Consider the following 12,380-nt stretch of genomic DNA (forward strand, 5'->3'; position numbering starts at 1 on the left):
TAGAAAGAGGAACAATAAGGCAGAGACCTCAGCTAATGAAGAAACCCTTTAGGCGTGCACTTTGCAGGTTGTAATGACAGGTGGGCAGGCCCGTAGTCCCTGCAGGTCTGGGACACAGGCTTGTGAAGTCGGACTGGCATTGGACTGGCCAGGCAGGGCTCAGGAGGACACCCTGGAGAGCTGTTAGCTGGAGGCCGTGGAGCTGCACCCGCCTAGCTGAGCCCTGCCCCTGGTTCCAAGCGCTCGTATCACCTGAAACAGCCCTCTTCTTGGTTTTGCAGCCAGAGCCCCAGCCTGGAGACCTGATCGAGATTTTCCGCCCTTTCTACAGTCACTGGGCCATCTACGTTGGCGATGGATATGTGATCCACCTGGCCCCCCCAAGTAAGGGTGCCCAGGGCTCCATTGTGCTGGGGCTGGGAGCAGAGGGAGATGGGGGAGCTGTGGTTCACAGGGGACCCCAACATTCTTCTTTCACCCCCAACTGGTGGTTGGTTCCTGGGTGCTACAAGAAGACAGCTCGGTGTGGAGCAGTGGTTTTCAGACTCTGCACCTTGGAACACCAGGGCCATGCAGAGAGACTGAGGTGGGCTTCCAAGGGGGCAGTTCTGCTTTTCATGTATTTTATGTATTATGACTTCGTATAAAACACATTCGATCCTGAAGTGCAAATCTCCTGGGAAGAGCACAGGTGTTTGGGCAGCAGACTTGGCTGTGAATCCATTTTCACTCTCCGGCCTTGGTTTCCTCATTTGTAAACTGACGTTAAGAATCTTTAATGTGCAGGATTATTGGGAGAATTCCCCACCTGTTTTCTCAAACTTTTTACTTAAACTGAGGTATAACCGAAATACAGTAAAGAGCGCAATATTGTCAAGTGTATAGTCAGTGAATTAAAAAAATGTATCCATCCATGTGACAATGACCGGATCAAGATCTAGAACATTTCCACTCCCCGAAAAGACCCCCTCGTGCCTCTTCAATATGCTCCCTCCCTCCCTAGAGGCAACCACTCTTCTAGGTTCTCCTGCTGTAGGTTAGCTGTGCTTGTTGCAGAACTTCAGAGCAGAGGAATCACACAGCCTGTGCTCTTTTGTGTCTGGCTCTTTCCCTGGGCCTGTGAGGTCACCTGTGTTGTTCTTACTTTTCCACTGCTGCGTGTCCTCGGTTATATGGACATCGCCCAGTTTGTTATCTCTTCTTCTGCTGATGGGCATCGGATGCTTCCATTAGTGGGCTGTGCTGTGTGCAGCTGCCGTGGACATTCTTGGATGTGTCTTTTGCTGACCAAGAATGGTAGCAAAATGAATGACCTCGCCCTGTATTTATAGAGAAATCTAGAAGTAACCAGGGTAGATGTCACCATCCCCACCCCTGATCAACCAAACCACCAACATCTAGAACCACATAATCTGCCTTTTCTTCTGTTACAGTGCAAATGTGCCCCTGCCCTTATTTTAAAAGCCAGCATTTAGGTGTGGGCCCTGGACCCCCTTCTCTTACTTTCACAAGCACTGTGCCCTCAAATTAATAATAATTCTGTATTATTCCTATTGGCCTAGAAACCACTGGAATATCTCCCACTGATAAAACAAACAAACACCCCTTTGACCTCACATCCTCTCTAGCTAGCTTCCCATGGAGCAGCTCTCTTGTCTGCCATGGCCCCTGCTGGTTCCTCACTTCCCATCCTCTCTTCTGTTCCCTCCACCAGGGAGTATTTACTCCCCTCCTGGAGCAGCTCTTATCAAGGCTACATCAATACAATCAATATCCTGGTCACGGCTTACTTGGCTTCTCTGCAGCATTTAACACGAGTGGCCTCTCCCTGCTCTTCCCCTGGTGCTGCCTTTCTTCCTTTCCCACTGGGCCCTTCCTTCTTGGCCTCCTGTGTCTAGGGGGCTGGGCTCCTCCTCTCCCATACCCCTAATCCTTACTCCTCCCTCATCCGGTCCCCTGGCTTCTAACACCTTCTATTTGTCGATGTCTCCCTTAGACCATTACCTTAACTTGATTTTAACCCTGCCCAGCTTCAGATGTGTGTAACCTCTTGACGACTTGGCATCTTCACTTGGGTATCTAACTGGCATGTTGAACTTGACACACCCCGAATGGAGGGCTCCAGTGGACAATACCATCCAGTTGCTTAGACCAAAAGTCTAGGCATCATCCTTGATCCTTTTCACCCCACGTCTAATCCATCAGGAAATCCTATTGGCTTTATCTCCAAAACAGAACCCCAATCTGATCACTTCTCAGCATGTCCACTGCTGTGCCCTGGGGTAAGCTACCATCCTCTCTCACCTGATGCTCCTGCAGCTTCTGGTTGGTCTCTCTGCCTCTTGTCCACTTACGGTCAGTCTTCCTTCACTGGGCAGCCAGTGTGATCATTCCAAAGTGTAAATCTGATTATGTCACTCGCCTTCTTTTTATTTCGACTGGCTTTTCCATCACCCGTAGAATAAGTTTGAGATCTGTGCTGTGGCTTGTGAGCCTGGCGTGGTCTGGCCTCTGCCTGCCTCTCTGACCTTCTTGAAGCTTCTTCTTCTCTCCTCCTGGGTCTCTAGACTTCAGCCACATTGGCCTCCTTGCAGCCTCAAGTATGCCACGTGCCTTTCTTCCCGAGGTCCTTGCCTTTGCTCTACCTTCTGCTTGTGATGCTCTTTCCTGGCTCTCAGCACAGCTGCCTCCTCTTCATCGTTCAAGTCTCAATTCAAATGCCTGTTTCTGGGCGTGGCCCTCCCCACCCCGATTGAGAGCAGCCTCCCCTGGTCATCCTCTCCCATGTGACTTCACTTAATCTTCTCCGTAGCATTTTCAGTACCTGAAAGCGTGTTATTTTTTTCTATTTGTTCCTTGTCAGTGTCCTTTCACTAGAGTGTAAACTAGTTGAGGGCAGGTGTGCTGTCTAGTTCATGTCTGTATTCAGCACCTTGGACAAGGCCCGGCACGTAGTAGGGCCTCAGTATTGCTTGACTGCACTGAGTGGGTGTAACTGCTGGACAGGAAGCAGGGAACGGCATGACAGGGGATCTGGGCGGATAGGTGTGACACCCTTCATTGGGTGAGTGATGCTCCTTAAAGGGAAATATGCTTCTATCTGCATCTTCTCACTCGAGCTTCACAGGAGCCCCGTGGAATAGGTGAGGCAAGGAGGACTGACCTCCTGCTACTGAGAAAACGGTGGAAATTAGAGTTGGAAGGAAGCTTAGAGAACAACCCAATACTAATGAGAGCGGACACTTGCTGGGCACTCACCCTGTGCCAGGCACTGGTGGAGGCACCTTGCCTAGTCAGTTTCTTTAATCCTTGCAGCTCCCCGTCCAGTACCGTAGGCACAGGTAGAACTTACTGACCCTATTCTACAAGGAATTGGAGACTCAGAGAAATTAAGCCACTTGTCCAAGGTCACATAGCAGGAAAGTCGTGGAGGTGGGACTCAAACCCTGGCTGTCTGACTCTCTATTCCCTGCCCTTACACATGCTGCTATACTCTCAAGTCTGAGGTTTCCCCAGATTTAGTCACTGATTGCTTGCCATATCCTTGTGCCCTCTCTCCAATTATTTAATTGGTATTTTCTTTAATAGACTAACTTTAAAAAGTAAAATAATTCTTTTAAAAGAAACTTTAAATTCCTATACTGATGTGTGTTTGTGAATCCATCTTAGCTGGTATTTGTGGATTCCCAGTGTTGGCTCAGCAAAGTTAAGTGACATGTCAAGACCATTCAGTGATGGAGCCAGAATCAGATCCCAGAGCTTCCGACTGTCAGCCTGTGCACTCACTCACGAGGGTGGCACCCAGGGTGTGAAGTGTAAGGAAGCCCTCACTCTTAGGTGTTGACTCTGAACTTGCATCCCTGAGAGTTGGTGCCTCCTGAAATTCTGTTCTCCAGGCACCTTGCTTGCCTCGCCCCAGTCCCAGCCCTGCCACCCACGCGCCTAGGGGCTGAAGGTGGACGGGTCTCAGGAGCTCCCCTGATCCAATCACCACACTGAGCCTTTCCACAAATTTGGGGCTCAAACACAGCACTATCTTTTACTTACTTCACTGAATCCTCAAGCACCTTGTGCCCTATTAGTAGCAAGTCTGAATTCTTCTGATTTTCTAAAATCTCAGGATTATACTCAGGGCAGAGGGGTTTAGTCCTCTTTGGAAAGCCTAGCAGAACAGGACCTGGACTCTGATCAGACCCTCTTGCCTTTGCTTGTTGCTGTCACATGGTGTTACAGTGGAAGATGGGTCCTGCCCAGTGTAATAGGATGCTTCCCCTGCTGAGAAGAGCCCTGGGGGTTCCCAATCGCGGCAGGGCCACAGAGACTCTTTGAGGGACAGTGAGCCTCCTCTGTGATGTTCCCTGGGGTCCGCCTCTGTCGTACAAGCCCACCTCTTCAGCCATCATACCAAAAGCTTGCCCCTCACCACATGGTGTAGGCTGGCTGCCTCAGGAGGTATGCCCAATCTCTGTGCTGGCATCAGCTTTCCCTCCCAACTATCCTGGTCCTTCTACTGAGCCAAAATCCCTTGCTTCAAGGCAGTTTCATTTCTGGAAATTTGTTCCCTCTTCCAGCCCCTCCCCGTGGACCTCCCTGGTGTCACACCTCTGAGAGCAGCTGTGGGGTTTTGGTCCCTTTGCTCCAAGAAGGATAGGATCCACTTCTGCAAATCCATCTACCTCTTCTGCAGTGATCAGCTTTGTACGTGTCAAGGAAGTGTAGCATTTTTAGGATCACAAAAAGTTCACACTCTATTCCTCCAAGGAGGTGGGTGTGCTCAGGGCCCATATTTGCGCAATCAAGAGGGTATACAAGGCCAGCTTCTCTAGGTTAAAAATAATCACAACAAATCATGGAACTTTACTCCTCCTCGTTTCAGATAAGGGAACCAAGGCCTAGAGACCATAAGCGCCTTATTCATAGCCACACAGCTGTGGCCCTTTCACATCTGCTCATCCCCTTGTGGATGTGGTGGATGCCAGGCTTGGGGCTGCTCTGAGCCCCTGTGGGCCGGCTCAGGACCAATCCTGCTGTTTCTCATCCTGAATCCATAGGTGAAATCGCGGGAGCTGGCATGGCCAGTGTCATGTCTGCGTTGACCGACAAGGCAATAGTGAAGAAGGATCGGCTGTGCGACGTGGCTGGGAGAGACCAGTACCGGGTCAACAATAAGCACGATGACAAGTACTCGCCGTTGCCTCCCAACAAAATTGTCCAGCAGGCAGAGGAGCTGGTGGGCCAGGAAGTTCTCTACAAGCTAACCAGCGAGAACTGCGAGCACTTTGTCAACGAGCTGCGCTACAGGGTCCCCCGCAGTGACCAGGTGCGTCCTCAGTGTGTCCCCATCCCTGGGAACCAGACCATTTCCTCAGCTGACCTGGGCATCCATGTGGGCTGGGCTGGGCTGGAGACAAGGGCACAAATAAGACAGAATAGCAGAGGCAGAAGCCTGCCCTCAAGGATGTCACAATCGGGGTGGGGAGGAGGGTGGGGAGATGGGCCAGTGTGGGTGCGGGACGATGGCCGAGGGTGTGAGCACAGCCATCACTGTCCGCCCGGTGCCCAGCCCTCCCTGGCTGCCTGGCCCTGAGATGGACCCTTCCCACAACCGCAGAGGCAGGTTTTACTATCCGGCTTTACAGATGTGGAAACTGAGGCTCACAGCACTTGTTGATGGCCATTTATTTCATCAAACAAATCTGTGTTGTCTCTTTTCCTGAGAGTTGTCTCCAACTTTGCTGATAAGTAGCAGAGGTGGGGTCTGAAGCCCAGGTCTGCCGGGACTTATAAAAAGCCCTGTGCTTAGCCCTGCCTTAAGCCAAGGGGCAGTCCAGGAGGCCCCAGGGGATGCAGGTGTGTTGATTTACTTAGTTGATTTTGGCCATGGCCACTCTCTTCTTTGAATTGCTTTTTCACCTGGGTAACTAACTTCCTTCCCATTTTCTCTCACTTTCTCCTCTCCTTTTCTGGCCCTTCCCTGCAGCCCCCTCATTTGTGTGTGTGTGTGTGAGAACATTGTTTGGAAAAGTTCTTGGATGCCTGTTGATGCAAAGGAGTATGATTTTTTTTTTCTTTCAGTAAAGGATGAGTTTAAGATCCATCAGGTTGTTGATTTTCAGTACTTTTTAATTTTTTGAGATCTGGTCTCTTCTTCCTTGGTCATTGTGATGGTCAAGGGCATGGCCTGGCAGACAGATTGATTCATGTTCTCCAAACCCTGGTAAAGTACAAGTGATAATACTTATCTAGGAGAGTTACTGTGTGAATTAAATAAGAACATCCTTATGCTAGCAGAGTGACAACTCAGAAAATACACTTAATAAATTGTAATAGTTGAAGTAGTCATAATGGTCCTCATCTTCATTCTTTTTCTTGGTTCACCCACTGTCTTGTCCACTGGCCTGTCTGGGCCACAGTGACTTGCTGGGGAGGCATCCACCAACACCCCCTACAGGGATCATGCTCAGCCTTCCTCATACTGCTGATCATCAGCTGTGTTTACTACACTGACCTGCATGCTCGTTAGTTCATCCTATGCTCTGTGATGATACAGTAGATATCTTCCAATGGGTATTCTCTTATTTTTTTCTTCAATCACTCATGTTATTATTATTCAATAAATATATAAATATATAAAAATGTATATAAGTACATGTATATATGATACCTATATTTACATATACATATATGTACATACATACGATAAATATAAGTGTGTGTGTGTGTGTATATATATATGAATGTGAAAGATGATTAATACAAAAATTGACTAGTAGCAAGTACACACCTAGCTAGGGAAGGATAGGGCAATACTGCCAATGTTTGGTGAAGAGTCCCAGAATCTCTGGGTCACAGTCTAGTTTCAATTTCCCTGACAGTTTATAAGAGGCTCCTTCTGGGAAAGTCAGTGGGTGGGTCCATGAGAGGAACCTCATGACTCAGATTACAAATGTGAGGCAACCAGAAGGAATCTGGGGGATGATGGCACTCAGCATACCTATCTAGGGGGGATAATGGCCTTCAAAACATTTGTTTTGAGTCACTTTTTTTTTTTTTTTTTTTTGCGGTACGCGGGCCTCTCACTATTGTGGTCTCTCCCGTTGCAGAGCACAGGCTCCGGACGCGCAGGCTCAGCGGCCATGGCTCACGGGCCCAGCCGCTCTGCGGCATGTGGGATCTTCCCGGCCCGGGGCACGAACCCGCGTTCCCTGCATTGGCAGGCGGACTTTCAACCACTGCGCCACCAGGGAAGCCCGTTTTGAGTCACATTTGATGCATACTGTCATCCTGGTATCTCTCTTTACTAGCATCCTTTAGAGATGCCCTTCAGTTCTCTCCTGTATTAATGCTTTTATCCTCTGCAACTCACATCTTTCTCTTTCTTGGATTACTCTCTTGTTTTGGTGGAATACCATCTCTAATAGATTCTGAGAAAGGATACATTTTAAAAAGACTGTTTATGCCTGAAAACGTCTTCATTTTATCCTCGTATTTGATTGATAGTTTGGCTGGGTATGGAATTCTAGGCTGAAAAGAATTTTTTAAAAAATGTGAAGGTATTGCTCCATTGTCGTCTAGTTTATGCTATTGTTTACAGGAAGTCTGAATTGGTTCTGATTTTCGATCCTTTGTACGTGACCAATTTTATCTTTCTGGAAGCTTATAGAATCTTCTCTTTATCTTCAGTGTTCTGAGATTTCACTATGATAAACCTTGTGTGGATCTGTTTTCATGAATTGTGCTGGGCACTTGATGACACTTTTCAATGTGCAAACCCTATTCCTTCAATTCTGGGAAATTTTCCATTTTCTCTTCTCTCATTCAGGAACACTGATTATTCGGAGGTTGTACCCCTAGACTGCTCCTCTGATTTTCTTTTCTTCTCTCCCCTGTTCCAATTATTTATCTTTTTCAATGAGAAAACTAACACTTATTGGTAGATCTGGGTACAGTAGAAGTTTTTAAAGAAGTAGCAGTGATGATATCAGCATAAAAAAAGAAACATATGCTAAATAAATCTGATTTCATGGGTGATCCTGCATAACAATTGAGGTTTTGATTATACCTGGCTTCTACTTCAGGTAAATGTCCACCCTTCTATGCAGCAATAAACTCCAAATAGAGATTACTGTACAAATTTGGGAAGTATAAGATACCAAATTCAGGGTGCTATTTTAAGAAGATTTGGTAGATTTATAAAATATCTCCAAATCATCTCATTTTTAGTTATCCTTTAGTGATTATTAATACACTAAAGAAGAGAGTCACAAGTTAATATAAGTAGAACATTTCTTCACAAAATTGTTACATAATTTAGTAAAATACTTATGTCAGTATGCACAAATAATATTTAGAGCATTTAAATACAATTCCAAATCTTGAGATACTGAAAGAACCAAGAAATATTTTTTATCATTTCCTCTTTCTACAAGCACCTTCTTGAAAAATGAAACAATACAAATTGGATACCTCCCATTCCCTTCCTGAGGCTTTAGCCCAGTGCCCTAGCCAGCCACCTGAAAGAGGCAAAACCGTGACAACACAACAATGATAAAACAGCATCAACAATTCTACTGGACCCCCTCACAGAACGTGAAACCAGAACATACTACAGAACAAAAAGAGGTGCCATTTATACTGTTTCCAAAGATTTCCTCTTTCATTTCTTGGCCTAGGTGAGGGTTTCTCAGCCTCAGCACTGTTGACATTTTGGATCATTAACAATGAAGATAAGTCTTTGTTGTTATGACTTGCCCTGTGTATTGCAGGATGTTTAGTAGCATCCATGGCCTCTACCAACTAGATGCCAGTAGCACCCTCCACCCCCAGGTGTAAGAACCAAAATGTCTGTAGATATTGCCAAATTTCCCCCAGAGGGCAAGCCTGTACCCCCTTGGGAAGTACTGGCCGAGGTGAGTAATGATCATAATACACGGTGTGGCCCAATTAAAATGTAGCTTCTGCACTTCTCCCATCTCACTAGAGAGGGTGGATTTAGTGGGTGCTGGACAATGTCCAGCAGTACTGTTTTTTGTAAGAGCCATCAAAGCAGCAGCTCTCTTTTTCACTTAACTCATGAGGATATTTTTCTGTATGAAAAGGATCTTATTAGTCATTATGTTTATTTGTGTTAAGCTCTTTGAAGCAGACTAGATTCTCCTTCAATGGACTGTATGTGACTCATCTAAGTTTCCATTTAGAAAGGGAAACAACGGATTTAAACTAAAATGTTGTTTGTGCTTTTCATGCCTCAGAGTATTCTAATCAAGATGGTCCTATTTTCCACCTACCTACTTAAAAATACTCAGGCTTCAAAAAATGTATACTTAGTAAGCTTTTGTACTGAATAGTACTCTAGCAAAAAGCAACTAGGAGCTACACTCATGCTGAAGTCTACTCTGTGTCAGATAAAATTTTAAGATAAATAGAAATTGAAGATGTGGCCAATGGTATTGTGTAATTACATAAACCTGGATACATTACAGGGTATTATTTAAAAACTACTGTAACTATTAAAGCCAACTTTCTGTACATATATTTTATAACCATTGTTATTTTATAACCTCTCATAGTCTGAATTCAATTGCTTTCTGAATAATATTACTCTTCTTATATCCACTTAGAACATTGCTGAAAGTGAAGAAAGCACATTAGAATTGTCTTTCTCCTAAACAATTCCAGGGCTTAACTCATAGTAAACTTAGCATAAGCAGCTAATTGTCTGCAGTCTGATAGGATTACTGTTTGCCCACTTTCAAGAAAAGATAATGAGGAACAACTTTTCTCTTTCATAATATTCTGATTGAAGACCTCTGGTGCACACCGTGTAGCCCATTTTCATGATCAGAACTGTTGTAATTTCAGCACAGTGGCTGGGCTGGACCCAGCAGCCTTACAACAAGAAAATCATCAATGGCATCTGCAGGTAGCTCTGTCTCTCCTGGGAAGATCATTCTTTCCGTAACATCTGCACTCTCAGGGCTAGCTAAATACTACTTTCTTGTATTTAATTACACACTTTGACTCTGTACAAAGCATGAGCACAAACAATGAGGCTATTGTTATTTTCCTTGACAAAGTACTTTTGTATGAACCGGCTCCATCAGCATTTCTCCTCACACTGTGAGGTTCTGTAAAGAATTGGGGGCTTATTGTTCCTACTCCATTATCTGCAAACCATTTCTCCCACCTTGACACATAGCTTAGCAAGGAAAACACTGGATATAAGTGGTTTTATGCAGGCTCCCTAGCAAGAACCGAACAGGACCATGGTTGCCACAACGCCAAGCCTAATTACCTTTAATTTAACAGGAAGGTCTAAAGACTGACCGGCAGTCAAACCTTAGGTCAGTAGCTTCATTCAAGCTTTTGCTGACATGTGTTCTGGATACCTTGTGATGTTAGTTACACTGGTGTATTTCCTGGCATTTCACACAGCTATGCTGGACACGTTTATGGCTCAGATAAGCCTGGGCAGTGCCAACATATATTCTTTTTAACCATTGAAGTTTTTCAAAGTCTTCTCTATGGTGGGCATTTGGGAATTTTTTGGCCACAACTTACACAACCTAGGCAAGCTCTGTGCTTAGGGTACCAAGGGCAGAGTTGGCGGTGTCATGTAAGGATGTGGGTTTGGGGTACCAAGTCCACATTTTCATCCTTTTTATTACTGGGATTTTTAGTACACTGTCTCATTGGACTTCTTGGCGTAAAATCATTAAGAATCTTTTCCGGGCTTCCCTGGTGGCACAGTGGTTAAGAGTCCGCCTGCCGATGCAGGGGAAACGGGTTCGTGCCCCGGTCCGGGAAGATCCCACATGCCGCGGAGCGGCTGGGCCCGTGAGCCATGGCCGCTGGGCCTGCGCGTCCAGAGCCTGTGCTCCGCAACGGGAGAGGCCACAACAGTGAGAGGCCCACATACCGCAAAAAAAAAAAAAAAAAATCTTTTCCTTTGCAGTTCTTGGTTCTGCTTAAATGCTTGGCTTGGTTTTAGGGTGAGATTTCTTGATCCATGTTCATGATACCGTTAGTGGGAAAAAGTACAGTTTTCATGATTTCGGGCATTGTGCCTTCACTGCATTTAGTGTTCTCTGGGTCCTAGTGGAATTATGCCTAAAACAAATGCCTTATTTTACTTTTAGTTGGATTTAGGAAAGAGTGAAATTTGATACATGTTCAGTTTTTACCCTGAAACTTACTCTTACTTTTGCAACAGTTTTTTTTCCTAGTACAAACAATACAAGTCAGATATCTTAATAATTTAAAGTATAACATTACTACTCTTCATAGTTGAGTCACTTAAGAACATGCAAAGAGCACCTCTGCGCCTGGCAGGACCGGGTGCTGGGGATACAGCGAAGATGAAGGCAAGTGAGGGTTTTGCTCTGACGGAGGTCACAGTTTGTTGAGGGTTCAATAGCAGTGTCTCTTCAACTTCACACTTACTTCGAGAGCTCCCTGTTGGCCAGCCAGGCGTTCAACCATCTGGCTTCATCTCCCTGTCCTTTTCACAGGCACCCTCTGGGGATGTGTGTTTTAAGTACTCACAGGGTGAAGTGAGTTTCCCTCTTCAGACCTGTGTATGTCATTGGCCAGCTGGCCCCATCCACCACTCCTTCCCCATCCTGCCCTCTTCTCCCCATTTCCCTGTCAATATTAGTTGACTCCTGAGTTTGTCAAGGAGGCCAAGGGACATGGGAGGCTCCCTGAGCTGGATGTTCTTGTTGAATGTATAGCGTGTACTCAGATTCCTGACACAGAATCTGATCCACCGTCCTCTCTCTTCCAGGTCAGAGATACCGTCATGGCAGCTGGCATCGCAGGAGTGGGCCTGGCAGCCATGGGCCTCATTGGAATCATGTTCTCAAGAAACAAGAAACAAAAGCAATGACTTGAAGGGACCCTCTGTCAGCAGTGAATTTATACATTAAGGGGGCCTTCTTTGCTAGAGGGTTTGAGCTTTGGTCTCTGGATTTATTCTGTTTTACAATAAGGCTTATTTTCACAGAATAAAGTAAAGCCCAATGAAGGAGGATTTTATTGGGGGAAATGCAGCAAGAACTGCCTGGCGTGAAGTCTGTTGAGGGTGCAGCTACGCTCTGTTCCTGATGATGCCATGTTGTTCTCTGCCTCTTTGGTGATTTTCTCTCACTTTCTATGTGTGGGCTGCATTCTTTACATGCAGGAAACGAAGTCCAACTCTGGTTATCTCAAGTAATGGGGGTTTCTAGTGGTGAGGATACAGGTGGGCAGCAAGGGAGACAGACAAACCTGATTGATATGCAAGAACAGGAACCACTGCACACCCAGGACCTTTGGCCTGGAGCTAGACCCAGGCTGGCTTCCAGGACTTAGTAGCTGGAGTCTATGTCCGTGGGGTTCAA

At 45.9% G+C, this 12,380-nt stretch overlaps 1 protein-coding gene across 3 annotated transcripts in view; it reads left to right on the forward strand.

Moving 5' to 3' along the window:
• LOC309808228 (phospholipase A and acyltransferase 3) overlaps positions 1-12,057 on the forward strand; it is a 28,225-nt gene extending 16,168 nt beyond the window's left edge. For all 3 annotated transcript variants that reach the window (XM_082628294.1, XM_082628293.1, XM_082628292.1), the window contains exons 3-5: positions 282-384; positions 5,052-5,320; positions 11,786-12,057. In XM_082628294.1, the coding sequence (XP_082484420.1) occupies positions 282-384; positions 5,052-5,320; positions 11,786-11,887 (474 nt within the window). In that variant the 3' untranslated portion in view covers positions 11,888-12,057. The remainder of the gene's footprint in view (positions 1-281; positions 385-5,051; positions 5,321-11,785) is intronic.
• Positions 12,058-12,380: the final 323 nt, after the last annotated feature.

This window comes from Mesoplodon mirus, assembly GCF_964341445.2.
Source record: "Mesoplodon mirus genome assembly, chromosome: 7".
NCBI lineage: Eukaryota > Metazoa > Chordata > Mammalia > Artiodactyla > Ziphiidae > Mesoplodon > Mesoplodon mirus.